This window comes from Abrus precatorius, unplaced genomic scaffold (genome assembly GCF_003935025.1).
Source record: "Abrus precatorius isolate BTA unplaced genomic scaffold, Abrus_2018 Scaffold7, whole genome shotgun sequence".
NCBI lineage: Eukaryota > Viridiplantae > Streptophyta > Magnoliopsida > Fabales > Fabaceae > Abrus > Abrus precatorius.
In genome coordinates, this window is record NW_020874417.1 from 4519136 (window position 1) to 4531165 (window position 12030).

Consider the following 12030-nt stretch of genomic DNA (forward strand, 5'->3'; position numbering starts at 1 on the left):
TCATTTATTTCATCAGATACTTAGATAAACTCTTTCTACTTTAATTGCCAAATGTAACGATATGCACTCACAAGATAACATAATTTCAATATAATTTCTGAAACAAGAAAAGGCAATCTCTTATCATATTGACAACTAATAGACAAACTATTACTGGTTTCGTTTTTGTCCCCCAGAAGAAAATTAAAGAAAAACAAAACAAAAGAAAAAGAGGCCCTGCTCCGGAGTACGAGCTGTTTGTAGGGAAAATAAATTCGAAACATGTTGCCTCGTAGTCGTAACTATTTTCATCCCCTAAGTCCAAGTGGCCTTAGACCCTTCTTATTCGTGAAACATGAATTCCATTCTCTCCTTATTCTCAGTAATTAAAAAAATCACAAAAGAATCGATTTACAAAGAAAACTATAAACAATTAACCAACGTTATATTCTTTCTCTTGAACCAAAGAAAATTGTTTCACGATCATTATTATCGTTTATTAATTGCAATAGCCAATCATCGTCTTATACATCTTGGAGCAGTAACTAAAGGCTAAATTAATTATAATAGAAAATAAAACATCATTCTAATTTTCTATCATATATAGTAAGTTAAGAAAACCAATAATACTAGGGTCTATATCCCTTCCTGAACCTTTGCTGCACTGAGCTATGAACTCTGCGACCATCTAAAATCTTCTGGAATTCTTGAGGCCTACAAGGGACTGCAAGAGCTCCTTGCTGTCTGAAACCATACTCTTCCCGAGCTTGTTCCAAGAGTTTCAAGAATGCAGGATCAGTCAAACACTCTAACTCAACAATAAACCTTTTTGTTTCTTCATTTTTTGTTGCAAGAACAACAAAATATCCCTCTCTAACATCATCTGGTGCCACACTTGTAGCTTCCAATACATCTTCATTGAAGTGTCTGAGTACAGGTGATCTTGTTAGTGAGAGACCCTTTTGTATCTTCCCAATAAAAGACCTAAGCATTTTCAAGTATATTTTTTTTCTTCTTGATAGGATATATCGTAGAACTTGGAGTTCTCAATATGCAAACTTTTGCTATTTATGCTGAAGCGCACGCGTAAATTCTTTAGTACAAATGCTTAACAACTTGCTAGTGGGTGTTGCCAGACAGTGCATTAAGTCCTTCTCTTTATTTGACAAGTCAAAATCTTAAACCGTGCTGATAACAAGTAAAATCCCTGATGGAAGGGATAGCGTTGCCGTGTGATGTGTTTCATTGTGAGTATTGTAATCGTTGTCACTCATTGGTGATGTTCTTCATATTATCTTTTTAATTATATGTCATCTTCTATATTGCAATGTGAATGGGGTCTACAGCAAAAACGCTTTCACTGTACGGTATGGATGATAGAATAGGGACCCGGGGACAAGCATGTGAGTGCAATAATGCATAACTGCGTGATGCTTAGATCCATTAAGAGTAGAGTGTGCAACATTAATAAAGTCTTCCACCCTTGAGTGCTTCAAGAAATCAATAATAAATTATAATAATGAAGTAATGCATGGATAGATTGAGAGGACACATGCTTATTAATTAAGACCGTTGTTGTCAAATATAAGGTCTTCAATTACTAGTTATTGCAGGACTCATCTTTGTTGTTGCTTAATGATTTCTCTTGTTTGGTACGTGAATAATTCTGGATTCTTTTGGCTAATTTGTTCCTTGATATCTCAATAACCAAAGCTTTAAGCCCATCTATGCATATTTATGTAGTACTATGCTGCAGTCAATAAACAGATCAAACAGAACCTGTTACATGATTTTTATCGAAAATTAAGTACTTGAATCAACGCATTAAATAAGCTCTATGCTGTCAATTTCATCGGGTTAAATTCTCATTTGATTGCAGCAACTTATTTTATTTACGCATATTTTAAAAGTAACACACTCATGGTTTAATGTAACAATTATACAACTCAACAAATTAATAACGGGAAAGAAAATCTTCCAAATAATGCATCTATCTTTCTATTAACTTAATTTTCGAAGCAAGTCTAATACATCATACTTAAAAACTCGTTACTGTAATTTAGAAATAATAAAATGCAAATAAGTTACATGGTTTGTGTCCCTTCTCACATGTATAGCGTTTTTTTGGTCAGCTCTTATGTATAGCTAGGCAAAACACATTGTTAATTGTGGGGCTAACATTAACCTCAGTAGCCTAAATAGGTCCGAAACATGTTAGATTTAAGTTTCAAGATTTGTATCCTAATTAGATTATTAAGAGTTATCACTTTTGCATTATAGCTAGTGCATCGTGAACACTTTGATCTAACAAGTGGTGTCTGACTTGAAACTACGAGTCCAATTTCCAGCAAGATCTAATGAACTAGTGGTAAGCGCTCTATCAATCGAGATCATTCATGTTTCGGGTAATTAAGCTAATAGCCAGTTAGCTCTATCAAATCGAGATTATTCATTTTTTGAATAATAAGCTGATAGATATATAGTGAGTAATTGATGTCAATTGCTTTCATCTTAATGACTTGAACCAAGTTGAAGTGCCTGTTGAAGAGAATCTTTTTAGTTTCACATTACCCTTCTACACACTTACTTTTACACTAGCATAGAGTTTATTTAGTTTTCTCTCTCTTCTCTGTGTGTTTTGTGATTTTATATTCTATACTTTCTCACGAGTGGTTCCCGGGCTCTTATTCTCCTCTCCCTTCTGCAAGGAAGTGAAAGAGCTCTTTGTCCAAAACCAGATTCCTCCGTAGCTCCAGTGGTCTTAAAGAAAGCTGAACGAGTTAATTATTTTGTGAATTCTTAATTACTTTCATAAATCACCTTTTTACGTCTTTATTTTTTATGGAACTGTCTAAGTTAGCTTATGGAATAAATAATTCTAGTTGAACTAATAAAATTAAGATATTATATTAATTTTTTATTTAATTATTTACAGACAATTTCTTTAAGCTAGATGAGATTATTTACTTTATAAAAAACTTAGATATATTCTTTGTCAATTTTTTTCCTTTTTCTTTTTATTTTCTATCGCATTATTTATCACTTTCTTTTTTTACTTTCTCTCCCTTCTATCCTTTTCTTTTTCTTCTCATCTTTTTTCACATATCCTTATTTTCTTTTCATTTCTTCATACTTTATAGCTTGAATAGCTAAAGATATGTCCCTGTTTTAATTACGTCTTCTGCCACCACTGTTGCTGCTGCAGTTTCCATGTGATCTCTTGAAGCTAAAATTGAGATACCCTTCTATAGTTGTACCTTCAAACTCTTAGCTATAACTACTTTCTTATAACTTTCTTATAATAAAGTTATGAACCATGCATAGATTTACTTTTGGATATTTTGTTAATTTGTGCTTTTCTGATGATTTTTTCTAAATAATACTTGTTCCACCATGTAACTAGAAATTTTAGTAAGAAAGATACGTTAGCTTCATTCTCAATTTGGTTTGTGGAGTTATGGTCTATCTGGAACTTTAGGAATGATATCATATTCAGACAACGAAGCTTTGATGAAGAATAGTTATTGAACTGTACTAAAATAATATCTTGGAGATGGACAAAACCAAAAATAGATGGATGTCCCTTTTCTTTTTATGATTGGTTCAGCGACCCTGTACTTGTCTATGCTTTTAATTGTTTCAAACTTATAACCCCATTTAAAACTCTCTTCTTTTTTTTGTAGACGGGTTGGGGCATCCTTTGTGCTCCTTTTAATGGTAAACCTAGAAGTTTGACTAGCTCGGCAGTTGGTGCAGCGAAGTTATGTTTAAGGAACCATAGCAATTTTACACTCTGAATATATCAGTAGCATGGTCGATTTGAATCTAATAATTTGCTAGTAAATTCATCAAATTTGTTTACAATTTTATGTCAACTGAAGGAAATGGGCTACATTCATTAACTCTAAATCGAATGTACTAATTTGCCTCCATCTCTCCCACACTGTCATCCCTTTGTTCTTCTAGAATCTTCTCTAGTTCTTGAGGGTGGCATGGAATTACCAGAACCCCCTTCTGTTTGAAACCATACTCTTCTTTTGCCCTCTCCAGAAGTCCCAAAAATGCAGGGTCTCTCAAATAGTGCAAGTCAACAACAAACCGTTTAGTTTCTTCACCCTTGTTAGCAAGAACCACAAAATGTCCATCCAAAACGTCATCTGGCACCTCCATTGCTGTTTCCACTGGATCTTCATTGAGGTTGTTGTTGATTGTAGGTGATGATCTCCTTGATGCAAGGACTACTGAGAGACTATCGTGTATCTTGCTAAAGAAAGACCTAAGCATCATGAAGTTTGTAAAGTATATTAGTTAATTAAACTTTTTATCAAGCTATGCTTGAAAGTTAATGTTTAGAAGAGCTTGTAGTTTCATGATTGTAGAATTGTAGATATTTATAATGACCAAGTGTATTAGATGGAGAAGTAATTCATGGAATTTCTCTTGACAGCATGCTGTGGAGCCTTTGCTTATTGGTACAGAAACATGCACACTTAATGCAACATTTAGACGGTCCTTTTCACCTTTCTGGACTCGTGTATAGTCAATAGGCGTGTATTCCTTACGCGTTCTCTCCAAAGGAAAAATGCTATAATCATAAATTGAAGAGTCCCATATGATCAGCACCTTGGATTTGAGCCCTTTGCTTGACTTTTATGATTAATTGGTAATGAAATCTATCATTTTCAATATGTGTAGCTATCTTAGCTCGTTACCAAAGGAAAATAAATGAAGCTATTTGGTTATAGCTGCCACGTACGAAATTACCTTTGACATGTTCTGCAAGTTGCACCGCTATAGCTGTTTTATTTTTTGTCATCAATATCACTTGGATGAGCGATCTTCCGGGCAGAGGGGGGAGGCCCTAGGATAGTACGTTCAATCAAATATTTGAGCATCTTCGTTCGAGTATTTATGATTATTATCTAGTTCTTCAATCATGTTCTTCATAAACAACAAAGTTGTGATACAGTGAGTTACTACTGGAAACTAGCTTTCTAATTTGGAATTTCAGCACCTTTGAGTATTGTGGAATATTATTAGGTGAAGTGAAGTTGCATCAGATTTTGATGGGAAACACACGTCGTGTGTATCTCCATCATGGGAAGCCAAAGCGTGATAGGAGGCATTCCATGAAGTTAAAGCGACTTGTCATTCAATGCAACCTTTGGCTGGCTTTGTAATTATACGCGGGAATTCAGAATTGGGGTACTTTTAACCGTTAATGTATGAGTCAATCATATTCAATGTTTAATTTTGAGAAATTCAACAATATCAATGCTACAAACTTATGATTGTGTTAATGATGGAAACACTTGTATTTTAAGTGTTTTTATTATTTAATTAAAATTAAAGTTTTGTTTTAGTAATTAGAGTGTATTTTGAAGAGTTTATGAAAAGATAAAATTTAGGGGAAGTTTCATAAGTGTAATTTGTTCACGAATTAAAATTAAAATTTTACTTTGATAATATATACAATAGCATTAAATATAATTTTTTATTAGAATAAAAGTTTAATTTTAATTAGTCAAAAATAAAAGTTTAATTTTAATTAGTCAACTACACTATAGCACCTATAAAACAGTATATAAGTTTTTTTCTTTTTAAAAATATTTAATAACTTTCATAAACTCTTTTTAGTTTATTTTAAGATTTCTATATATGATCAACAAAATTCATATCATAAATTTCTGTATAAACGGTTATTTAATCAACACTTAATTAAGTTACTTATTCAAATGCCTTAGGTAACACATATGTATGAGTTATTTGGATAAAATGTTAACTTCAGACTTTATAATTTAGTTTAAACAATTAGTAATGGTAAAATTTTATTAAAAAATATCTTACTTTATTGATAAAAAAAATTATTACATAAGTACAATATTTTTTTTATCTCAATTACAATAAATGCTTTCTTTTCTTTCTGAACTTTACTATATCTTCCTACAAATTTTCATACTTTAAAAAGTATGTATTAAATGAAAAACAATTACAGGATTAAGAATTTAAAAATAATAAATAACTATTAAAAAACATAGTTATTATATTAAAATATAAAATATAACAAAATTTTATTTTAATAAAATTTTATTATTATAAATTACATAAATAAGAGTTAATGGTAGTATTTTTTTAATAAAAAATTACATACATGTATTATCTTAAAAATATAAATATCATTCAATACTTTCTTTCATTTAGTAATTAAGTAAAATTTCTAAACATAAAAGACGGAAGAATTCATACATATTGTTTCTAATAAAAAATTAGTATTTTTCAATATTTAAAAATAATAATAACATTTTAAATACTACACCTATATTTTATCCTTTATTTTAACCTAAATAATACTATAAAAATATGCCCAGAATACTGGAATCAATCATCTCTGGATAATTTAAATTTATATTAATCTCTCGTTTATTAAAAAAAATTATACATTCTAAATACACGTGATTAGTGGAAGTGACTCTAACTTTACTAATGATGATCCCAACAGACTATGGAATCTTCTAATTTTTAACTTTCAATAGGGTTTATTTATTACGTGAGGAAGTTAATTGTACTGAAGTTGTCCTTACAGTAAGGAAACAGAACTATTTTACAGAATATTTTGCCAAACCATACTATTTTAGATGTATTAATTTGTGAACTATTTGTTAGCCTTGTTATTTCTATTTTGATGTATCCTATTTAAAAGAGTTGTTCTCGAGTTCTTCCTATTGAAATAAGAAAGCCTCATATGTTTCCGATATATATATATATATATAATTTGCTGTAAGTTTTTTGAATTAAATGAATTACGTACTCTTACATGTTCTTTAAGCTGAAACTTTCATCGGAAACCTTGTAATTTGAAATTATTCAAACTCCTGTACTTTCCAAATAGAAACTCGAACAAACTATAAAAATGAAAGTTCAAATAGCATTGAGTGTCTATGTTGGTGAACATCTAGTAAATATTACTCTTGGATTATTTTAATTTTTAAAAAAGTTAAATTAAGTGAATTATATTTAAAAAAGAATTATCTCAAAATAAAGTCGTTTTTACTTTTAATCAAAATTACTTTTAGAAGCAAACTTGATTTTGGTTTGCTGTAACCAAGCATGCAAAAAAAATTGCAACATCACATTTATGATATGTTTCCCCAAATATGCAATGATTTTACTTGATTGCACGATCATGTCCCAGCTTTAACCCATGTTTTATTACTAGTAGCTACGTATACGGGTTGTACTTCGAAAAGCATTCACGTAACTCGCAGCCTGTGCAGGCTTGGTCCAGATAATTGGGAGTTTATATGCTAATCGACCTGTGAAAAAGATGTTTGTCAAAAAGAATACAACCTGCGAAATCTGCGGGTTAAACAATAAGCTTGATCCAACCAAATAACCCATATTCACCCATATAAAATACGTTAAAATTATAATCATAAGATTGTTTTAAGCTCGTTGAAATAATGATTTTATCGTTCCTTTGACCAATTAGAGCAATTAGCTATAGCCATATCCACATTGGTATTTAGAGTGATCCTATGAAAGATTATTTGCTATGAAAGATCTTATGAAATCTGTGGGGTTGGTGGTATTGGTGGGATGGTTGGAAATGCTGAAGGAGTGTTACTTTGGGCTACTTTTCCAAATCGATTGGGACCTGTTGGGCGTGCGAGGGTACAGGCTCTCTTTCATATCCTTTATGAATTAGAATTGAAGAATATCAATATTGAAAGGGATTCCTCTTTCCTGTGGTTTGGGTGAACATAGTAATAGGCTCTGGAAATTGATCAACACTTGAATAAAACAGATGATGTTATGATATCTGTAATTGTGTAGCAGTACTTATAGAAAGCAGAATTCTTTAGCGGATTCTCTTGCCAAACAAGGCTGTTTGAAAAATTAAAACATTGCACTAAAGATCATTTTATGTTAATTTTCTCCTTCTTGAGCAGAGTGTTCTCAAGCTCTTTTTTTTTATATACTTATAATACATTTTTAATTATTAACTGAAAAGAAATTTATAAGAGATAAGAGTACTAAGGATAGTCCAATCCAAATACAAAATAAAAAGGAAGAACAAAAATTATACTGAATTAATACATAATCAAAGTTCCTGATCCTAATCATCGAAAGAGAAAAGAAAACCATCTGCTCTAGCCTTATTCCAAGAACAGCTCCTATTTACCTACTTTGATAGAATCTAGTTAGCACTTTCTCCAAGACCTGTACTCTATATTGCTGCATCATTTCAGTACAATTAGTATTGTGTGATTTGACTAACAATTGCAAAATATATACTCTCAATACAAGAATCCCATGCATAAAGCTCAGTCATTTTCATTTTTGGGAACAAAAAAAACTCTAATTATCCACTAATGAGAATAGTCCCCTATGTATCTCGCAAGTTAATAATGTTATCTAAGACCTACGCAACTCCAAGAATGTCCCATCGATCTTTAAACCTGCATATTTGCACACCTGCAGATATTCTCGTGCTTTTTTTACCTTTTTGTAATTTTGCCACTTGCAGCCTGAATAACTGGTAATCCTTCATTTGATTAAATTATTTCTTTGAAGGAATTTTTTTAAAAATTTCATCCGTTAGTGCTATAAAAGTTTGCAATTAAATACTCTTTCTAATAGTCTTAACTAAAATTAAAGTCTTTATAAAATATTTCATCAACTAATTTTTTAAGAACTAACTAAATATATACTAAAATTTATAACACATAAAAATTACTATAAATTGCACACCTTTTGTAGATATCTTATGAATTAATCAGACTCCTTGAAAGCTTGTTTTCTTGTAAATAATGCTTTTACTGCTAGCTTGCACCTAGGCATATATATAATCTTTGATATTATTTATTGTCTTGCTCGTGAGATTGTTTCCATTAGGCATATATTATTCAATCAAGTAATTGTTGTGCCAAATAGGAGTTGAACGATTCTCAAGCTTTTCTTTCTATTTCTTTCCCACTGACTTTGTTGTATAATTGATGTAGGAGGACGTGTTATTATCTTCTTTAAGTGGTTGATTAATTATGTTTTTCTTTATCTTTTTGTTAACTTCTTCTGTATATCAAAAACAAACAAAACCATTTTGCAGACATGCATTATTTCAAGAACATAGTCTTGTTAATTTGTGAAAATATGTGCACATTTATTTTTGCCAAGAATGTGGTTTTCTTTTATAATCCCTTCCTATGACTGAATTCCTTGTTAAAAAGCGTATGAAGTCGGAGTAATAAGTAAAGAGGGAATTTTGACCTTATACAATACTGACAACAGTCTTAGCCTTTTACTTTAACACTATACTATAATTTAATACACATACCAATTGAACTTTATTCTGATGTATATACAATAATATATATGATAAGTTCTAAATCTATGATGAATTACATAATTAAATAGGCTACCAAAAAATACCAATTATCCATTTAACCCATCTTTATAAGACCAACTTTACTAATTAATAAAAACTCAGGCAAAATATTCTAACACTTTTATCTTAAAATTATTTTTAAGTTAAAAGATTATAAAGTAACCAAATAGTCTTAGTTTCACTTTTAAAGTTTGTAATTTTTAACTTTAATATTTTGGAGCTTGACCCACACTCTATTCACACTGGAGTCACGGACAACTAAAGATAATAAAATTCTCCTTATTAAATTTTAACATAATTATATTTAACTCATAATTATTTATGAAGGTAAAATAACATGTTATAATTAGTCTATGGCATTTGTTGGTATTTTTATAACTTCAAAATGAAGAAAAAATATATATTAAGATGAAAAGCCAAAACAATCTTAATTGTCAGCTTTTTTTTTTATTTGTGTTATAAAGAACAGGAAAATTGGAAAGCCACAAACTACCATTTAATTTTAATATGCTTTCTAGTAGTTATTCTCTACATTTGGAAGAGGACTGGTATCCTTTCTTCATCGATGTTGGGTACTCTATGCTTTGGTACCATTTAGAATCTTCTGTAATTCTTGAGGCCGACAAGGGATAGCAAGAGTTCCCTTCTGTCTGAAGCCGAACTCTTCCCGGGCTTGATCCAGCAGGCCCAAGAATTCAGGATCACTCAAGTAATCTAACCCAACAACAAACCTTTTGGTTTCCTCACCCTTCACAGCAAGAACAGCAAAATAGCCTTCCATAACATCATCTGGCACCTTTGTTGTGCTATGATCTTCACTCAAGTAGCTGAGAGCTGGCCTTCTCTGTACAAAGAGTGAGAAACCCTTTTGTATCCTCGTTACAAAAGCCCTAATCATATCTTCAACTTTGTGTTCTAATAGTGAAATTATTAATTACTTACAAAAGTTTGTGACTTGGGTCTTCCTATATGTAGAGTTTGGTTATTTATGCTGAGAACACACAAGAAATTTCTTGACTCTAGCTAGGTGATGGGCCACCTACTATAAAGTGGGTGACGCTTACTTGGCATTGCATTCATTGCCAATTTGCCATTATTTGACGGGTCCTCTTATCTTTTTGTAGGACAAGGACGACCAAGCTATAATTTGTTTTTCCCTCTCTCTAGCTTTATCTGATTCAATTTAATTATTATAAAAAAAAATTAAGATCTTATCACATTAATATAAATTTAAAATTTTTATATTTGATCTAAATTTTTTATTTAATTTATATCTAATGAGTTATAATTTATTATTTAGTAGCAGTCAGATATAAATTAAATAAAAATTTCAAATCAAATATAAAAAATTTTAAACTTATATTGATGTTAAAAAAAAATTTCAAAAAAATGTATCATTTAGTATTAATTTAATCTCAACTTTAGAAGGAAAAAAAATTAGTTTAACCTCATTATTATTGTCTTTTAATTAAAATTAAGTTATTAATATAAATAATATAAGTTTATGTTAATAATAAAATATATTATGTTAATAAATAATTTCATTAATATAAAAAATACTCCTATTAAAAAAATATAATGAATTTTTCCATGTTACAAGGTTATGTCCCTATTTGGGTGGGCTCATAAATAAATCTTGTAAGAGAAGAAAAGCAATATAAATGAATAATTTTTTTATATAAATTAAAAATAACTTTTTTTAACATTTTAAAAAAGTTAAATGAGAGTAACTTCTAAAAATAGATATAAAAATATAAGTTAATTTTAACTTATAAAAAATTTATACTCATTTTTTATATTATTTTTCTTTTCTTGTGTAGACTTGTTTATACATCATAATAAAGATCTAACTTTCTTCAGTTATATATCTCTTGCATGGTTGACATGTTGCTCATTAAACTATCTTATTTCAATGCAACCGAATATTCCAAATAACTTCGTACCAATCAGGTCTTCTTTATATTCTTATCTTCTTTTAGGACATATTCCTCTCATTAACAAGACTCATGCCTCGGAGAGCAAGAAAAATTAAAAGCCAAACCAACTACACTTGTTTGCCACACATGCATATATAGAAATATCACAGCCAAAGAAAAAGGTGATAAGATGATTCAGGCATTGTATTGCACAAGGGACATAATGTTGAGACATAATCAGAAAGCACAATTCTTTTTGCCAAGTCGTAGGTGGCGATTCTATCATGAAATAAACCATCCAAAAGCCAACACATTACCGGGGGGGACTAGAAACTAATAAAATAATTGAATGTATAGTGTTTCTCTTGCTAATTATATACATATATTAAAACATGACAAACAATAATTTGTAACCTTAAATAGGGATCTTGAATCGAAGTGTAAAAAGAAATAAGGCATACGATGTATAACAAGTGCTGTAAATTATCAAAAAAAGGTTGCTTGTTCTAATGGCGAAGAATGAAGTTTTTTCTTTATTTAGAGCACAGACATCTTTTACAAAGAATAATTTTGTTCAAACTATAATATCTTAAACTGAAATAATTTCACAATATTTTATTTACATGTTAAGTGATAAGAGGAATGGAGTTTGAAACTTGTTCACTTTCAACTTATAATGTTTAAAAAACACGGTTTGCATTGCCACGCCATCAATTTTCACCATTTGTTTGGATTATTTAATTAGCTTTT

At 30.1% G+C, this 12030-nt stretch overlaps 3 protein-coding genes across 3 annotated transcripts; all 3 read right to left on the bottom strand.

Annotated features, from left to right (window-relative positions):
* Nucleotides 1-608: 608 nt before the first annotated feature.
* Nucleotides 609-971, bottom strand: LOC113870832 (auxin-induced protein 6B-like). Its single transcript, XM_027507326.1, has one exon. It carries the CDS (start codon nucleotides 969-971, stop codon nucleotides 609-611), a length of 363 nt encoding a protein of 120 aa, XP_027363127.1.
* A 2926-nt stretch (nucleotides 972-3897) lies between these two features.
* Nucleotides 3898-4266, bottom strand: LOC113870833 (auxin-responsive protein SAUR72-like). The gene has a single exon (XM_027507327.1). The coding sequence runs from the start codon at nucleotides 4264-4266 to the stop codon at nucleotides 3898-3900; it is 369 nt and encodes a 122-aa protein (XP_027363128.1).
* A 5675-nt stretch (nucleotides 4267-9941) lies between these two features.
* LOC113870834 (auxin-induced protein X15-like) lies at nucleotides 9942-10262 on the bottom strand. Its single transcript, XM_027507329.1, has one exon. The coding sequence runs from the start codon at nucleotides 10260-10262 to the stop codon at nucleotides 9942-9944; it is 321 nt and encodes a 106-aa protein (XP_027363130.1).
* Nucleotides 10263-12030: the final 1768 nt, after the last annotated feature.